The sequence below is a fragment of the Wasmannia auropunctata genome, unplaced genomic scaffold (genome assembly GCF_000956235.1).
Source record: "Wasmannia auropunctata unplaced genomic scaffold, wasmannia.A_1.0 LD336038.1, whole genome shotgun sequence".
NCBI lineage: Eukaryota > Metazoa > Arthropoda > Insecta > Hymenoptera > Formicidae > Wasmannia > Wasmannia auropunctata.
Window position 1 is genome coordinate 1,857,267 of NW_012026852.1, and position 17,349 is coordinate 1,874,615.

General features: G+C 37.8%; 1 protein-coding gene across 1 annotated transcript in view; it reads left to right on the top strand.

The window, feature by feature from the left end:
- LOC105452091 (phosphatase and actin regulator 1-like) overlaps positions 1 to 6,357 on the top strand; it is a 122,390-nt gene extending 116,033 nt beyond the window's left edge. Inside the window, exon 4 of the mRNA XM_011692942.1 lies at positions 5,197 to 6,357. Coding sequence (XP_011691244.1) covers positions 5,197 to 5,237 — 41 coding nt within the window. The 3' untranslated portion in view covers positions 5,238 to 6,357. The remainder of the gene's footprint in view (positions 1 to 5,196) is intronic.
- Positions 6,358 to 17,349: the final 10,992 nt, after the last annotated feature.

The following is a 17,349-nucleotide window of genomic DNA, read 5'->3' on the forward strand; positions in this document are numbered from 1 at the left end:
GGGGGGGGCAGCTTCACATAACTCAAAATAATGAAAGCGTGCCGTTTATGTGTTAAAACTGGGACAATTTAATCCAATCCAAACTAGAGAAAAGAGTGGAGCATTAATTTGGTTACATGAGCAAACCGGTGCATCGCAGATAGAATCTAACATTTCTACAAGGGTCGACCAGCTGTAATTAGTTGAAAATAGAAATCCTTTCCGAAAGGATAGCTTTCGACTAATTGGCCGTTGATTCTTACAAAAGTGCCGCAACTTATCAGAGCAGTTTGCCAATTTATATCCATTCTCTTCTTTATCATCGTCCTACAAAGGGCTAAATAAAACACGATCCTTTTATCGCTTAACTACCACCACTCTTCCAGCATATATTCGTTAATCTAACACTGCCAGATTGATCGCTGCAGCAACAAACGAGATTTGGGACTTGGACGATCTCGTCATGCCGCCTCAAATCGCGTTTTCGGTCAGTCGTCTACATCGACGATCAACGACTTGCCGCGATCCCCGATTCATCGAGCATCGCGTGGCGTACGTACGTGCGATCGGCGAACCGTTAGCCCCCGCCGATGATCGTTGACCATCGTTCCATGGTAATGCGCGTCCGCTCCGAGCCGCGCCTGAAAAAGCGAGCGGGAGCGCGTTGTCGTCGTTAGTGCGCGATGTGCCGCCGGTTAGACATTTCCGGTCTCGCGATCTCGACCGTTCGCTGTGCCCGTGAGGCTCGTCGATCGTGGGGAGTACCGCCGGCGAGCTTCTCGCCGCCGCTGCCACCACCATCGTCATCGTCCCCATCGTCACCGTCGTCGTCGTCGTCGTTGTCGTCGTTGTGGACGTTGTGGATCGGGGCCTCGATTCTCAGGCCCCTCGGATCGGTCGCGCTGCGCTCCTCTCCGCGCCGCTTCGCGAGCTGAGGGCAGGCCGGAGGATCCTGGGCGACGACGGCCGCACCGATGATGGGATTTATTATGGGCTGCACGTGTTTCAAAGGTACCAGCCTGTCGCATCTGTTTCAAGGTCGGTAACCGTTTGAGGTTGAGCTCCCACGAAAATGCACCTGAGTCAAGAGCCTCCCCCCCCTTCGGTGCTTGTGCACGGTGTATGTTGTGACGACGCGTGCGTATATGCGCGCGTACACGCACACGTATGTGCGAGCACGCGGTTTCAATAGATCGACAAAGTGTTCGGAAATGGAAACGAGAGATGCGGAGATAACATTTTTCAGTGTCCTCTTTCGAAGAGAAGAACGTATATATTTTTAATTAATCTTCAATATTAAAGCAACGTATTTCGCTTTTTGTCATCCTTTTTTTAATTTCGTGTAAAAATGCAAGATTAAAGGCTGTCCCGTTTTTTTTAATAAAATCATGAGCTTTGAAAAAGTCTGGATGTTCCGAAGTTTATTTTGGCTGCTGGTTATTCCAAGGTGAGCATTCCCATTTTATCAAGAGATATAAATATTTTTTGAATTCTCTCTAGATTTTATTCCATATCTCAAATATTTAATACTGATAATACGAATAATGTGTGTTTATATTGAAAGTTCTAAAAACACATGTAATGTGTATATATTAACTCCAATTTAACTGTATGTATTATTGTAAAATAATATCTCTGTATCTCTGTATACAATTTCACAATTTTCTAGATTTAAATTCAACATTCTTATATATTTATATACATATAAAACGTAACATATACATATATGTTGTTTATGCAACGTTGAGTCAAGTCTTACGTGCGCGACACGGAGTAAGATTAAGACCTCTATCTGGTCTAAAAAGATAAAAATGTATGTCCATTATCTCGCACGACAGACAGGTTGTAAAGTGTTTATCACCAAGCAAATACGCGAAATATTGTCGTTAAATTCTACTCATACATACACACACACACGCGCGCGCGCGCGAAACTCTCAGCAACCTGTAATAGAAGTTTCTCTATACGTTAACTTGTCGCTAATGACGAAGCTCGTTAGGCTGCAATTACAGTCGTGTCTTTTGCACACACAACTTATTCCGCTGCCTCGGTTAATACCTGTATATCACTTATCGGGACCGATAATCGATACCCGCGTTCCGACAAAATATCATATAACGTACAAGTTCGTCGGCTACATGTCTGTCACTCGTGCGGATGGATGGGCGCGGGTCGAAAATCCAAATAGCATTATTTTTCGCACCCTCTCTCGACACGCAGGTATGCGCGCACATACACACGCGAGTGCATATACGTATACGCGTAATGCCCGGCATTGCGGAGTCGCGAGCCGAAACTATCGGGGCTCGTAATGGTCACGCGTCTCGCGATGCGTAGCTGTCACTGCCACAAGTCGCGCAGTTCGCATTCACTTGCATATATACATGTATATACAACATAGACTCCTCGTACACGTGTACGCCAACATGTATATATGTGTATATACGTATGAGCTCATCCTACGGTCCCGTTTTACTGTTATGCACTGTCCCGTATTTACCGACACGGATACGATATCGTTGTCGTTTCGTAGACACAACGAATCCACGTCAGAGGCATGCGTCGCACGAGGGGTATAAGGTCGTGCTCGCGCGCAAATTGTTTTCGTTGAATACCGCCCTGTACGCATCACGTGTTTGTCCTTTTGCCTGCACTTAACCCTCAGCACCGGAAATGCGCGGGTGGAGGTTTACACGTGCTCCACGTATTTGCAATTCAGCGAATAGGCGTCGTCCTCTTGATGGCGCGAGTTTGCGAGTATTAGAGAGACAGGAAGGATTACCCGCGTATGTGCATTTGTTTTTTTTTCCATAATTCTGCTGCTAAACTATTGCGATAATAAAGAAACAAACACTTGTAAATTGAGAGCTTTATGTTTTTGTTTACTCGTCTATATATAGACTAAAGCTACAGATCTGCTCAGATCTGCGTGACTTAAATCGCGCGAGCAAAAGTATACGTTATTAAAATAATATAAGTAAAAATTCATTTTGGATTAGAGCTGAGCTCGCGTTAGAGGGATTCGAATTTCCTCGGATTATATGTCGGACGGGTTGAGAATTTCCCTCGATTTTTGGACGCGCACAATGCGCGCGTCACGAGATGACACTTTGGAGAGGGTCAAAGCGTTTGACATCTTTATATTCTTCCGTCTAGTACAACGGCGGCCATTGATCACGCTGCTGTCACGCAGGTGAATGTATTTCGAAGGCGTGTATACGAGAGTACGTACTTCGCGTGTGGAAAACAATGCCGCCGTACACGGAGTGCGAAGGCATCTCGTGTCCCTCACGCGTGTGACGTGTCCCGCGTAGGTATGTCGACGAGGAGGTGCCCTCTCGTGCGGCTCTCCCTCGCGCGACAGGCATAATAAGCAGCGAATCGTCGCTGTCCGCGACGGTTTCCTTTGTAATCAAATTAGGCGCGTCGGCGTCGTCGAGGCAACGACGGCGAGCGCGCGTCGCCGCGCTGAGCCGTCCAATAAAACGACGCTCCTCGCCGAGCGTTGAGTTTCGAGAGGAAAATTCACTCGGATGAGATTCGCGCGCTTGCAAAAATCGAGGTACTTACGTGCGAAGAAACAAGATTCATTCCTTCAATGAAAAGATCGCAGATCAATTAATTAAAGAAGCGTGCAACGAACTTTTAGTTTACTGAAACTGAACTTTTAAAAAGTTATTGGCTGAAACTTGGAAAGTTGAAAATTACAAACCTCAATCTATTCGTTAACTTTTTAATCAAATAAATTTTTATCTCGAATTTATCATGAAGTTTACGGCTCAAAGGATATCCAGCGATGACAAATTGACTTTCATAATGTCTTTGGAAAATTCAATCAACTCTGGTTTACTTTGGAGTCGAATTTTTTGTAATGCTCTTCCTAGCGTCACGTTGACGCGAAAGTCTCTTTTCGCTCATTGCTCTATGTGTGTATTCGTACGAGTGCACAAAGTAGGTAGTTAGAATTTTGCGTTAAATTTAATGTTGCCGGGTTAAACGCATTATACCGGCACGAATTTCCAAGTTTTCATGCTCCCATTCTTCTTGAGTGCCGGCCACTTGAGATGCGAGATTCGGTTGAGAGTAAAATTACATGCGAGAATCAACAGAAACGCATGCTTGAAACGCATGAAAACTTATTATCGCGCTTCTGTGCGTATATAATTCAGAGAAGCGTAAAAGATGCATTTTCGAGAGAAAGAGAGGAAGGAAGAGAAAGGGAAACTTAAATTTGGCGGCATTTCATGTTAGCTTGTAATTATCTCTCGTGCAGTGGAAGGCTCGCACGAACCAATTTTTCGCGAGTTAATTTGTAATTAGTCCTGAAGTTATTTGTGGTTTCCGTCTGAAACGCGACGCGTACGTGTTTTTCTGTATTTAAAGTTTTATATACCGCGTACTTGCGTAAAAGAATTATTATGTGTCAGTGTTTAAAAGTATAATTTCGACAATGACTATTTTCTTATATGTTAATCTGTTTAACGGAATTATAAGTGAGAAATGTTTAAAATCTAATTCAGTTTTAAACGTAGAAAATATATTTTTTAAAAGCATTTGTCAGTATAAAATTATTACTCTCAAAAGTATTTATTAAATTAATTAAATAAGAATCAAAATATACGTGGCAGAACAACTACTTTTTTTTAATTAAATTAATGTCTTACTTTGTATTTCGCGGAACATATTTAATCATCGTCCTACATCTCTTTTGCAAAAAAACTCTCCTTTTCGTCATCGTCTACTTTAATCGATACCTTTAGATTTAGACATTTATTTTTATTCTGCAGTTTTATGTCTTCAGAATGAAAATATCAGAAAATCGGAACAGCTGTTCTAAGTAAAAGAACTTAGCGATAATTTGTACAATCGTCATGCAAACGTCCCATTAAATTCTGTGAATGTGTTTCGTAATTTTGCATCACAAATTAGTATGACGTGTCGAATACATTTGAGCCACGTGTACGTCGCTTAAGAAAAATCGTGACTTTGCGTTGGACGGCGGCCAGATTTGTATTGATGGAGAGTGCTTTGATAAAATCATAATTAATTCAAGGCGCGTGCCGTAACAGGATAAATCATAAATTTAAGCGGAATTACGTATACAGTGCTTATAAACTGTTAATCGCTTTTCAAGTCTTTTTTTAGACTAGTATGAACAATTGCAGCTTTTACAACAACACGGATTTTTCATACAATTGTATTCTCTTTCTGTTTCAGGTATGTGTAACCGCCTCGATCATTTATCACGACTGCATTAATTCATTTTGATTCTGCGCCGGAAGCGTAAGTTGATAATAAGATTACTTGTACAAATGTAGATTTTGTGGTAGTTCAGTGGAGTTTAGTGAGATAACAATACATGTATAAGGAATGGAAACAATAGCGAATGAGAGTAATTGAAGAGTCGATAAAATAACATTTAAATCATCCTGTTAAACATCTATATTTTATAACATATATATACTTTACATGCAACATATTGAGAACATTATTAGTTTTATATTAAAAAGATCTTATTAAAAACTTAGTATTTTATTATTTATTTTATTTTATATTAGATTATCATATTTAAATTAAATCAAATTGAACTTCTGGCGAAAGTACACTTGGAAAGAGCTATTTATAATAATTTTTTTATTTATTTATTTTGAAGAATAAAACTCGATATTTTTTTAACTTAAGTGAATTAAAGCTTTTCCTTTGGGTGACAGACGTTTCCTGCAATTTTTTTTTATTTTTGCTTAACTCAATATTTAATTCATATGAATCTATTTCGATGCGCTAGCTATTTCCAAGCTTCTTAAGGCCAGCGTTAATATCGATTTAATATTACAAGGATAGCGTTCCGACGGTCTTTCTCTAAGTGAACTTTACATCGATTTAGCTTTATACGAGCAGGCTTTTTAGTCACTGCTTTTTTTTATTTATATATTTCTTTGTTACGTTTTAATTTAATGTTGCAAGTTAGCACATAGTCGGATACTGTGTCAAACAGAAAAGAAGTGATCGCAAAAAAAGAAAATTTTTTGTCATAATTGAACCGGCGTTTTCAAGTCTCTGAGTACTTTTAAACGAAACATGCCGCCATCTCTCACGAAGTTTCAGAGGTGCTGCTTGGCGATCAATAAAACCTGGTGTAGGTGTACCATGGTAGAAATCTATAAAAAATTAACAAGAAATTCTAGAAAAATAAATGCTTATTGCCACGATTTTATCTAAGAATGAATAAATTTGAGAATCGGGATTAAAATAATTTTTCCGAATTTATGATAAAAAAAAATGGACCACAGAATCTTCATTCTTTCCACCGACGGCCGGTAAAGCTTTCTCTGCAATCGATTGTAGAGCGACTAGTATACCGCCAGCGGATTCTAGCCACGGGATGTGGCGCCTCCATTCTCACCGGCCACCGTAAATCTCTTGCGTTATCAAACTGGCGTAGTAAATGATGTGCCCTGCGTGTTATCATGTATGTACATGCTCAAAATTACGTTAATTATAACGATAGATTACTTGGAGTTAGCTTTTTTAACATTGTTTACGATGTTAACAATATTTATCACGATTTTTAAATATTTAATCAGGATTATATTTTCTCTATGGTTATATATTTAGAATTAAAATTCTAAAAAACATTTATTTGAAAGAAGGTAGTGAACAGAAGGAATATTATCTAATTGCCTCTCGATACACTTATTTTTGGAAATGCTATATACGGTATTTGAAGTTCCTGCTCTGATTGTCGTGTCGCTGACTGTCTATGTATAGAGATGTAGACTTTGTGGCGTAAGTAATACGATAGCACTTCTCTAATTAACTGTTTTAATTATAAAGCCAACTTCGCGATTGGCATATCACGCAATTAAAGCTCACCAATCTATCGTTGTTATCGGAATACACGCTTTAAGGATGCAAATCTCGTTAGAACCCGGATTATTTCCCAATCGAGAAAAAAAGGACTCTTAGTCTGCGCTGATCGCCGATTCTGTATTAATAAATTATTCCACGTTGATTTCAATCGCTTTTCACGGCATTTCGATTCCGTACCGACGATAAAATTTTTAACTGGAATTTGGTTGCCATTGTGATAGCAACTTCATATTTTTTCCTTCCCTTTTCTTTCTTTAATGCAATGGGTCGTCTTAGGTTTCATAACGGTGCTTCATTATCCTTTCTTCATTATCGCGGTACTTAATGATACTGCAACATTGAAGAGAAGCTGCCGCAGTGACTCGCGTTTCCGTAGACCGTCGCCAATCTTCGGCATCCGAAAAATTCAAGACGAACGAGTAAAGAGAAGAATGCGCACCGAGATTTTCTTCTCTGACACCGCGATCTGCGATCTGTTCGCGCAGCGCAATTAAGGCCGGGCCCGGAGAATTCTTTCCGTAAGAAAACCAGGGAAGATCCGACAGTTCAAATGCCCTAGTTCCAGAACTTTTTTTCGTTCTCGTCGAACGTGACGTTTAATTAAAGCGCGCGTTAACGGGGCGACACGGCCGAGCTTGTGTGAGAGAAATCTCGTTGCCACTTGTTACGAGCAATGAGCTTTCTCGCTGTTATTTCAAGTAATAGTCCGTGTATGATGCAATACTTTAATGGCCTTCAGCGTGATGTCGAAATCGCTCTTAATTAAACGGGGAATGCCTTGAAATTTATCTTAGGTTTCTCCGTGAACCGTACCTTCCGACGTGAATTAATTCCCCGGCAATCATGTGAGGAATAATTAATTTTTAATCCCTTGCAGCTGCAGAATTATGTATGTACGTTTCTAAACTCTTTGCAGAAGATAAATGAATATTATCCGTTTATCGACGTAATATTAATTGAAGCTACATCAAACTTTTTTGAACGTGATTATCTAAAACATCATTAAAACATTGTATAATTTTACATGAACTTTATTGCGCATAGCGTAAATTTAGAAATTCAACAAGACAATCTTTAATCGCATTTTGTTATTGATTTTACACCATATTTTTTATTGATGAATATATACTATTTTCTTTTTTTGATTTTTTAATAAAAGTAGAATTAGCAATCTCTCTCAAGTGCTCTGGCAAATCGATGTCTATATTGTTTTCCGTTTTGCGCAAAAAAAACATTCATTTATTGTTTAGAATAAATCTCTAGCAAAATTTCAGCTCCGTTAAACAACATACGTCAAGCGCAATATTAATGGTATTAATGCATAAAAGATACTAGGACGCGACGAAATGAAGCCTTCACAGTTTCACGGGCAGCTTTCGAACAACTGACTTCCATTACTTCTCACTTGCTGACCTAATTCGCCACCATGGTTCTCAGCACGGTTCGCGGGTGGAATTATTTATCAGCACGCGATTCGGTACAATCGGTTTAGTATCGGCTTCCGGCTAACATTTTCCTAAGTTGACCCTAAGATCGGCCGTCGGGCACATTAGAAATAAATTATTCCTACGGGAATTACGACGATTGACCGATCGATCGTCGTGTGCCTCGCCAGCTCGCTATCGCCAGCGGGTTATTGAAGCTATCATATTGTGCGTCTTATTGTGCGTGGCGTCTCTTCCAAGATATTTTTCCCTTCTTTTCTCCTTTCTTCGGAGACTCGTTCCGTTTTCGACGTTTTCGGAATTCGCGTCGCGATTATCTAAGGCCACTTTTATTTCGCCGTTGAAATTTCAAGAACATGTATCGCCAGATTTTGAAATACTACGAATCCGGGGGTTCATGCGCACTTGCCGTCCTTAACCCACATCACGGGACACTCTTTAGCCCGCACGTGGCGCTCTTCGCGTCACATTTCTCTCAGAGGTGCACAATCGAATGGCTACCATTCTCCGGTCTTCTGTGTAACCGGAGTCCCATTCCCCAAATCCGCTCTCCAATTTCGCGATTTCTGATTCCGCAATGCATTTAACAATAATTTTCCACGGATTTGACGTACCTTTATTGTCCCATTCCGAGAAGAAAGGTAGAGCGGATTGTAACGCAATACTTTCGGTCGAACGGATATTTTTAGGATGTATACGATGTACGGTATTTTTTACATCTAGAATAGCGAAATCCAATTTACGGGTTATGCATTCTAATCGCTTTTATATCTATTTCCGTTAAAGTTCGCGGGGTGCGATGATCGACGCGCAAAACGAGAGCATCGCGCGGTGGCGTTTTATTTTCCGATCCACCACGGTAAATCCATGTGTCAGAGAACGGCAAACGGCAAAGGTAACCGCGGCGACGAACCGCGAATCAGTTTTCCGAACTGTTGTTTCTTGATGAGTATTGTTCGTTACCGATCAAAAAGTTGGCTTACAGACAAGTCGGAAAACTCTCTCTCTCTCTCTCTCTCTCTCTCTCTCTCTCTCTCTCTCTCTCTGTCTATCGCTCTTATTTTCTCTTTTTCTGTCGGAGCAAAAAAAGCCGCAGCGGCTGCCACGACGAGATCGAACCTTCATCCCTCTCATCATGGTCCAAAGCTTTCACGACAAGAAAAGCATGCCTCTTCGTCGCAGGGCCGTTCTTTAGCGGTTTCCAACGAGCTTTGCCCGACATTCCCCAGCCTGAGGCGAGCCCGCGGCCCCGCATAAGGAAAGGATGTTGGCGTGTGTACCCCCAAGAGCGAATGGGGGAACAAACTATGCGACCGACCGCCGCGCATCCGTGACCTCGATGCATTCAGTCCTCCCCAGATCCTCATTTCGAGGCCGCGCTTAAGCGCTGCGGTGCCCGGGGCACGACGGGTCACTAGGAGTACTTTAAAGTGTTCTGGAAAAATCGCACCGAACGCGCGCTTACCCCATTATCCGGTCAAAAGCTCCTCACGGTCGGCTCTTTTTCCTCCGCGAACGCCCGCGGGCACATTTACTCTTCCCTCTCTTCTTCAAGTGACGAGTCTGCGTTGGAAGGATTCGAAAGTTCCTCCGAAGACACTCGCCTCTCTCGCGTCCCACGGACATCTCCGTTTAATCGTCTAATTCTTCCTTTAATCGCTCGCGCATGAAGTTTAACGATATCAATCGATAAGGAAACGATATCAGTCGAAAGAATCTCTATAGATAACCGTTATCCAATATCGGTTATACTTTAACGTACGAATTAAATTTTCTCTGCTTTGATATTATTGCCGGGATCTGCGGTATCCATTATCTTATTATCTTATTGAGAATCGTTTTCGAGGCATGATGAAGCGCAATCGGGAGAGAAAAGATTGTCTTGATAACAAATCGTTTGGTCGGTTACGGTGACCAATCCGCGGTCTTCGCCGTTCATTACCTCTACCGGACTTAGAAACGTATCGCACAAGGTGCATTACTCCTTCACGAGCACTTCGAGATTCATTTGCTTTTCCGTTTTCGCTTCGGTTCAAAGTGGACGACAGAAAAAACGGAGGTTAGGAAGGAGAAGAGAGTAGCGTGGCGCGGTGCAATGACGTTCGAAATCCTGGAAGGAAGACCGCCGCTGATCGGAAACCACTTCACGGAGCGCTCCCTTGGAAAAGTAAATGAGAGAATCGCGTCGTAACGACGTGGAGGGAATCTCGTGGCTTCTCGTTATACGAGCGTGTAATTGATGCCTGTAATCGATACGGATGCTGGCCATTACGCGACGGCATGTGAAGAGCGTTCCGCAATCAATGTAATAATTTTTTGATAGCATATTCCGCAGATTTCTCAAAACAGAGAATATTTCGTTAAATGTCCAAGTTACAATGATTTTTCAATTATAAATGATCAAAGGCCAATAGTACAATGTATAAGAGTGTCGCATTTAAACTTGTGAATTTTACACGCGCGTCGATCTGTCAATTAATTATTAATTTTTATACCTCAAACGGTATTGATTTTCAATTCAGAATTCAGCTGATTTTATTGATTGATTTCTTACGCGGATATTAATATGTGCAGCAAATTTTCACTCAAAATTTATTTAATAATAATAAACATTAATAAATTGAACACTAGTAGTCAATATCTATTAAACGTATATTATTTTATTTTTCAATAAAAATTACTTAATATTATTCTACTCTATAAGAATTAAATTTATTAATTATCGAAGTTTACCTTTGTATAGCGATTGAAAAAGTTTTTATGAAAGTTTGTTATTATTACTTTTTCTTACAAAAAAATTTTCTGTATTTTTGAAAAGTTGAAGTTGTGTTATTTTTTAATGAACAAAATTAAAATGAAATTAAATCATTGTTTGCTCATTTATTAAAATCATAAAAATTTTATCCTTTAAGATACATAAATTTGAAAAATTATAATAATAATCGATAAATCGATTTATATGAATACTCTTTGTCAAAATTAAATTTTGTTTTTTAGATTTTTCAAGTGGTATACATTTAATTGTTCTTTTTAATTACTCTAAATAATAGTCAATCAATCAAATCATTGCCAAAGTTTAATCAATTGTCAAATCAAAGAGTAATCAATCAATTGCCAAAGTTTAATTCAGAACCAAATGTTAAATTATATACATATATAATTTATTAATATATATATATTTAATTCCACTAAATTTGAGCGGAATCAAATATTATGTATATATATATATTTAGATCAAATCGTATTAATATATGAGCCATAAAATAAGCTCGAAAAACGTACATAGTAGCTCGATAATTTAAAAGTAAAGGAATTCAGAAAATTCCTGAATATTATAAAATATAAAATATTTATCGCGCGGTGGAACGGCAAAACAAGCCTGTCGGCGCGCGGTCTCTGTATTTAGTTTTTTGTTACGCATTGCGTGCGGTACGTTTATGTTGTTACACTGCACTGTCGAGATATATAAAATATATTCGCACGCCATACCTTGAGCTGAAAGTAACTCGAGAAGCTCTTTCTCTTCTTATTCAAAATGAGATCATTTATGATTATTATACTGTTTATTAGCTGTCACCATTGATTTATTCTTACGACTAACTACGCGTCGAGATAATGAGCTATTTATCGAAGAAGTTATTCGCACAACTCATTTGTTTAAAGTCGGATTCGAAGTGATAAAGAACAAGAATTGTAAATTATCCTTACATTACGACATTTACGAACTCCATCGCGATATTAAAGAAGAACGAAGCGACGAACGTAACGGCGGAGCGCGTTGTGCGAACGTACGTTCCTCGTGTTATTTTCTCGTCGCAAAGTAATAAAGTTCGTGTCGCGTGCAATTAATATCGGGAATTCTGTATAGAGTCGCGATCGCAATCAACCATTTTCTCGCGAATCGCGATTGCAATCAGTCGTGTTGTCTGATTGTGAGTGCAACGAACTCTAACAACATAAAAAAGAGGAGGAGATTTAAGGGTGACATCGGGGTGAAGGCCGGGGACAACAGTAGCGTGAGTGATAAATTATTCCTTGTTTTATTTTGAGGCAATGAACATGATAGGATGAGGTATCTCATGAATGATATATCTCAGATATATAAAAATTATATCAAATATATGTGATGTATATTATAGGTGCATACAGATATACCATGAAGATGTAATATTGTGCCTCCTACCTACATAATTCTAAAATGAATGAGCCATAACAGATTAACATTAATGTTTAATCCTGCATAATCCGCATATATAATTAGCCATTGATAGAATTATTATACAATATAATATTAATTACGGTATAAACCTGTTATATCTACAATTGATAGGATAATTTATTATTCTACTTAATTTTCAGAATCTGATATTAAAATATTATACACACAATGGTTATGGAATGTTCCATATGTAAATATCTGATGAATGTCCGTATTCGATCGTGAATTCTCATCATCGATTTCATGAATGTCTGATAGATTTCATTTTTTCCCCAATCTTTTGTATATGAAGTGTAATATGCGGTTTATTACGATGTTATTCACTGAACATCTTGTTATTTCTTCTATAATCTTTTTATATTCACTTCATGATTTTTTTTTAGGATTATAATGTCGAAACATTTTAAATATTTATATTAATGAAAATAAGTGAGAACACAGGATATTAAAAATTGTACGTCTTCTTTGATTTAATTTCTTTGTTTTTATCCGAGTAACTTCTTGTGCTTGTTTAATATTTTAGAATCTTAAAAATATTGCGAATATTGTAAAAAGTTTAATGAAAAAACATAGCTCTTTGAAATATTTAACTGGCGATTACAAAGAGTAATTAAATTTGCGTCGAAATTACAAATTTAAAAGTTAAACCATAACATTGATGCTGCGTAATTACGGATATATCGAAATTTATAAAATACCTAAACCGATTAACGCAAAATATTGCTTCTGCGAAACGTATTTGAAATTAAATAACAGGTTTCCTTTAATTAAATACGATAAATGCGTTACAGAAAATTCCCGCGAAAACATTATTTAATATATCGAAATTGAGTATTTAATAACCGAATAACAAATATCTCTCATTATTGTCTGAAATCGATATATTGCTAAAGAACCTATCAAATTTCATTTAATTGTAGGCATGCTGGAAACATTAATATATGCGATAGCTGTTTTAGTTATAAGCTAAAATTTCCATATATTCATTGTCCATGGCATCTAGTGCTAATGTGTTTGCATAAAATGTTATCAAGCGTAAATGCACTAAACGTTTCTCCGGGCACATGATTAAATTTATGATACCAGAGTCAATTCTCGCGAAAACTGGCCACGGGACTCTCGCAGAACAATTTCCACACTCCGCAACGAATGAACTCTCCATTAAAAGCCTATGCATTAACTATTTAGCTATTAGATCGTAAAGCATAACTCTAATGCAGGCGAAATAAACTTTTTTTTTCTGTACTTGGACAGACAAGTTTAATGGCATATATTTATCTCAAGCTTAATTTAAATCCATAGAGATATAATCTCTTATACTTCTCTATATAATATGTTGCATACGCGCAACAATTTATGTTCTTAATTATTCTTTGAGAGTCATATTAAATTCCCTTTAATAAAGCAAGTTAAAACCTTGATTTATGCTTCGCCTTTTAAGAGAAAAACTGTATCATAAAATCGAAAATTTAATTGAAAATAGTATAACTAGAAGATCCGAATTATTATCTAATCATGATGCACATTTAAAAAATCTCTGGCTCCGATCTTAACTCAATTGCTTTTTTGCAGTCAAGCTAATTAATTTTTTAAACGATTATTTTGAGTGATATTGTAACTGATGGTTTTGATCTACAAATGGCAAAATATCAATTAGAAAATAGTCGCGTTATAACTGCAAACGATATGCAGTTATGATTGTGCAATTGGTTCGGCTTGTGCGAGAATGTTTGTTCGTACAATTTAAGGCTGATTCATACTTTTCCGAACGAGGTAAAAATACTCTGTATAACGAATATGTAAGATTTTATATACAACGAATGCTATGGTAGACATGCACATGAAGATATGCGAAATACGTACGTAAAAAATTAATTCTTTACGATGTCGATAAATAGAAAATTTTTAGTATCAAAAGACAGTTTTATCTTAGTACAGTTATATTATAACAAATTTTATATTTTAATATATTCTTAATCAAAATCTTTGTCGGAGGAGTTTTTAAGAGAAATACTTTTTAAGGATTATAGAACAGGAATTTTTTCTGCCGATCCATGCCAGTTGAGCAATTCGTTTTCTGTTAACGTCAATTTTTCACAGTTCACGCTCGTGGGTGCGAACAACAGTTTTCGTTAAATTGTTTACGCTTATTTTTTACGCCGCGTGCAAATGAGCGTGAATCAGCCTTTAGCCTCACGTGCTCATCGCTACCGCGATATGCGAAATTCGATATTCCACGCACGCCGAAACTGGTTAGAAATTACCTGACCGGTAGCAAATAATTACCCCGCGGGCTGCTAGTTATACCATGAGCTTATTGGTACGCGAATCGTACATTCCAAACGGTAATTTCGACGCGCCACGAATGACACGTTTATCGGGAATTTAATAAGTTTGTATTTGCCATTCCCACTCACTCGCGAAATAACTCGTGAATTGATTTTAGTTACTTTCTTCTTGGAAACTGGACTTCCATCACGTGAAAATCTGTGTCGTTTAAATGATTTTGGAATAATTTTGTATTTAGTGAAATGTTCCACAAAATGTTCGACAATTATTTTTGAGTTTGAAAAAGAGATTTTAGAGAGTTCATAAATTATTTGCTGCATCGGGATACAAATAAATACCAGAGATATTTTGCATTGTTATATGAAAGTTGAGTTATTCACGCTCTGATGAATTATTACTTTCCGTTGCACATATATCGTGCGTATCGTATATAATCAATTTATCAAATGACGCGGCAGGTGTTACTGAAGTTAATCCATGAATAAATGTTGCATGTCAAGATTCGAACACGTCGATGTTCATTAGTCATTCACAAAAATCATCAATTAAATTTTAACATTGATAATCTGTAGGATTTGCATACAGACATTTAAGTACTTTGATTGTGCCCTTAATAAGAATTATAAAAAATAAAATGACACGCGTAGGCAAATATGAGTGGCACATATTTTTAAATGACATCATTAAACTCGGAACTATTTAATTTAGAAGCGACATGATTTATTTAAAAGTGACGTATTTTGCAATTATTGCATTTTATATTTGTTTATAGTTTAATATTGATTTATTTGATATTAACGGAAGGACGTTTTTTATTAGCTAGGATAATGACATTTTTTATTAACGTACCGATAATCCGATTAACATTTTCCAAGTATAGCAATTAATGTCTTGCCGCAAGCTTAGTCTCAATGATTTATTTCATACCTCGTGACGCAAACGTGTGGGTGAATAGATATTCAGTATTTATGGGATTTAAAAATAAATATAGGCAGAAATAAAAAGGGACTTGTTATTTATATGTTGGCGTTAATTATAAAGAGAACGTGAAAATGATGACCTTAACGTCGATATGACGTCGATATATACACATGCTGTATGTATAATTTGCGCTGATTTTGACCTATTCGTATTCCCTTGGTTCTATTTAATTATATATTATTAATTGCATAAAGGAAACAGAGATCCTCTCTGTAAGATAATTCTTACATTTAGTGAAACGTGAAAAAGAGAGAGAGAAGCTAGAACTATGGATTTAAGTGTTCCTCGTTGCGCGAGCGTCAACATTACAGCGGCAATGATAAAGCCTTCCTAACGAAGATAGAATCTATGCAGATATTACAGATGAAGAAGATTCAATTAAGATTGTCGCGAGGTAGGACGATTTTAATGAAGGCGCGACATCGAATCGATAAACTCGAGAAATCTCACGGTGTTACGTCATCGCGGTAAAATGTATATCGTTTACGAGAGAAACCATAAGAATATCATATTTTGTGCGTTGTGCGATTTTCCTCCGTACGCATTTGACCTTGTGAACGCTGAAAGCTTTCGTCGACAATGAGACGCGTATCCTCCTTAAAATATTCCTTCGAAATCCTAAGGAGGGTATTTCTTACAATTCTCTCGAAGGTTCTTGCGTACAATGGAATGTAGAAAAATGTACGGATACAACCTCGAATTCTAATGCGCTTTCACTTCAAGATCTTTATTGATACATTTCAATTTCAAAATCCTTCAGAAATAGCACGCCTGAATGCCGAGGCTTTTTTTCCACATTTTAAAACAAAAATACTGATCAGAGATGAAAAAAAGAGAACTTTATTCTTTTCTATAAAAATTTTATATTGAATTGTAACTTCCATACACGATACGTTCGGTCTGCGGCAACTTGGTTAAATTCTCTCGCGCGGAGAAATTCGGAGCAGCCTGTTACAACAGATGTTACAACAAATAACTCATATCACGTAGCATTGCGAGCGTCCAATCATTTACAACAGTTCTCTCAAAATTGTTCTCTAAACGTACGTTTTAATAAAATTGATATGAAGAATCAGTATATTATCAAAAGTATTATAAAAAAAATCTATGATTATAAAATATGATTTTATTTCCTTGACTTTTAAATTTTTCGGGTGTGCTCTAATCCTTCTACAGGCTTTTTAGCGCTTTACAGTACTTTTATTTTTGTGAATGAATAGAAAAATTCCTGTATTACACATTATAAGAATAAGAGATTATTGAAAGATAATGTGATCTTTGTGAAAAGAATATTAATCATCACGGTACATTTTACTAAACTGGGACGTGACTTCTTCATTTCAAAATGTAATTATAAATTGCGGTGGGTTTGACGCCCGTTACAATAGACGTCGGGATCGAGGGGATTAATCCCGCGGTCGGACGCGCCGACAATGTATCACGCCACGTGCGGAAACGACGACACGTTGTATCGGAACAAAGTCGGAATCGTTACATCGGCGGGCTTGCCGCGCCGGTACGTTTCGTACGCTCGCGTCGGCGGCGAGGCCGCGGTGCTGGCGGTGG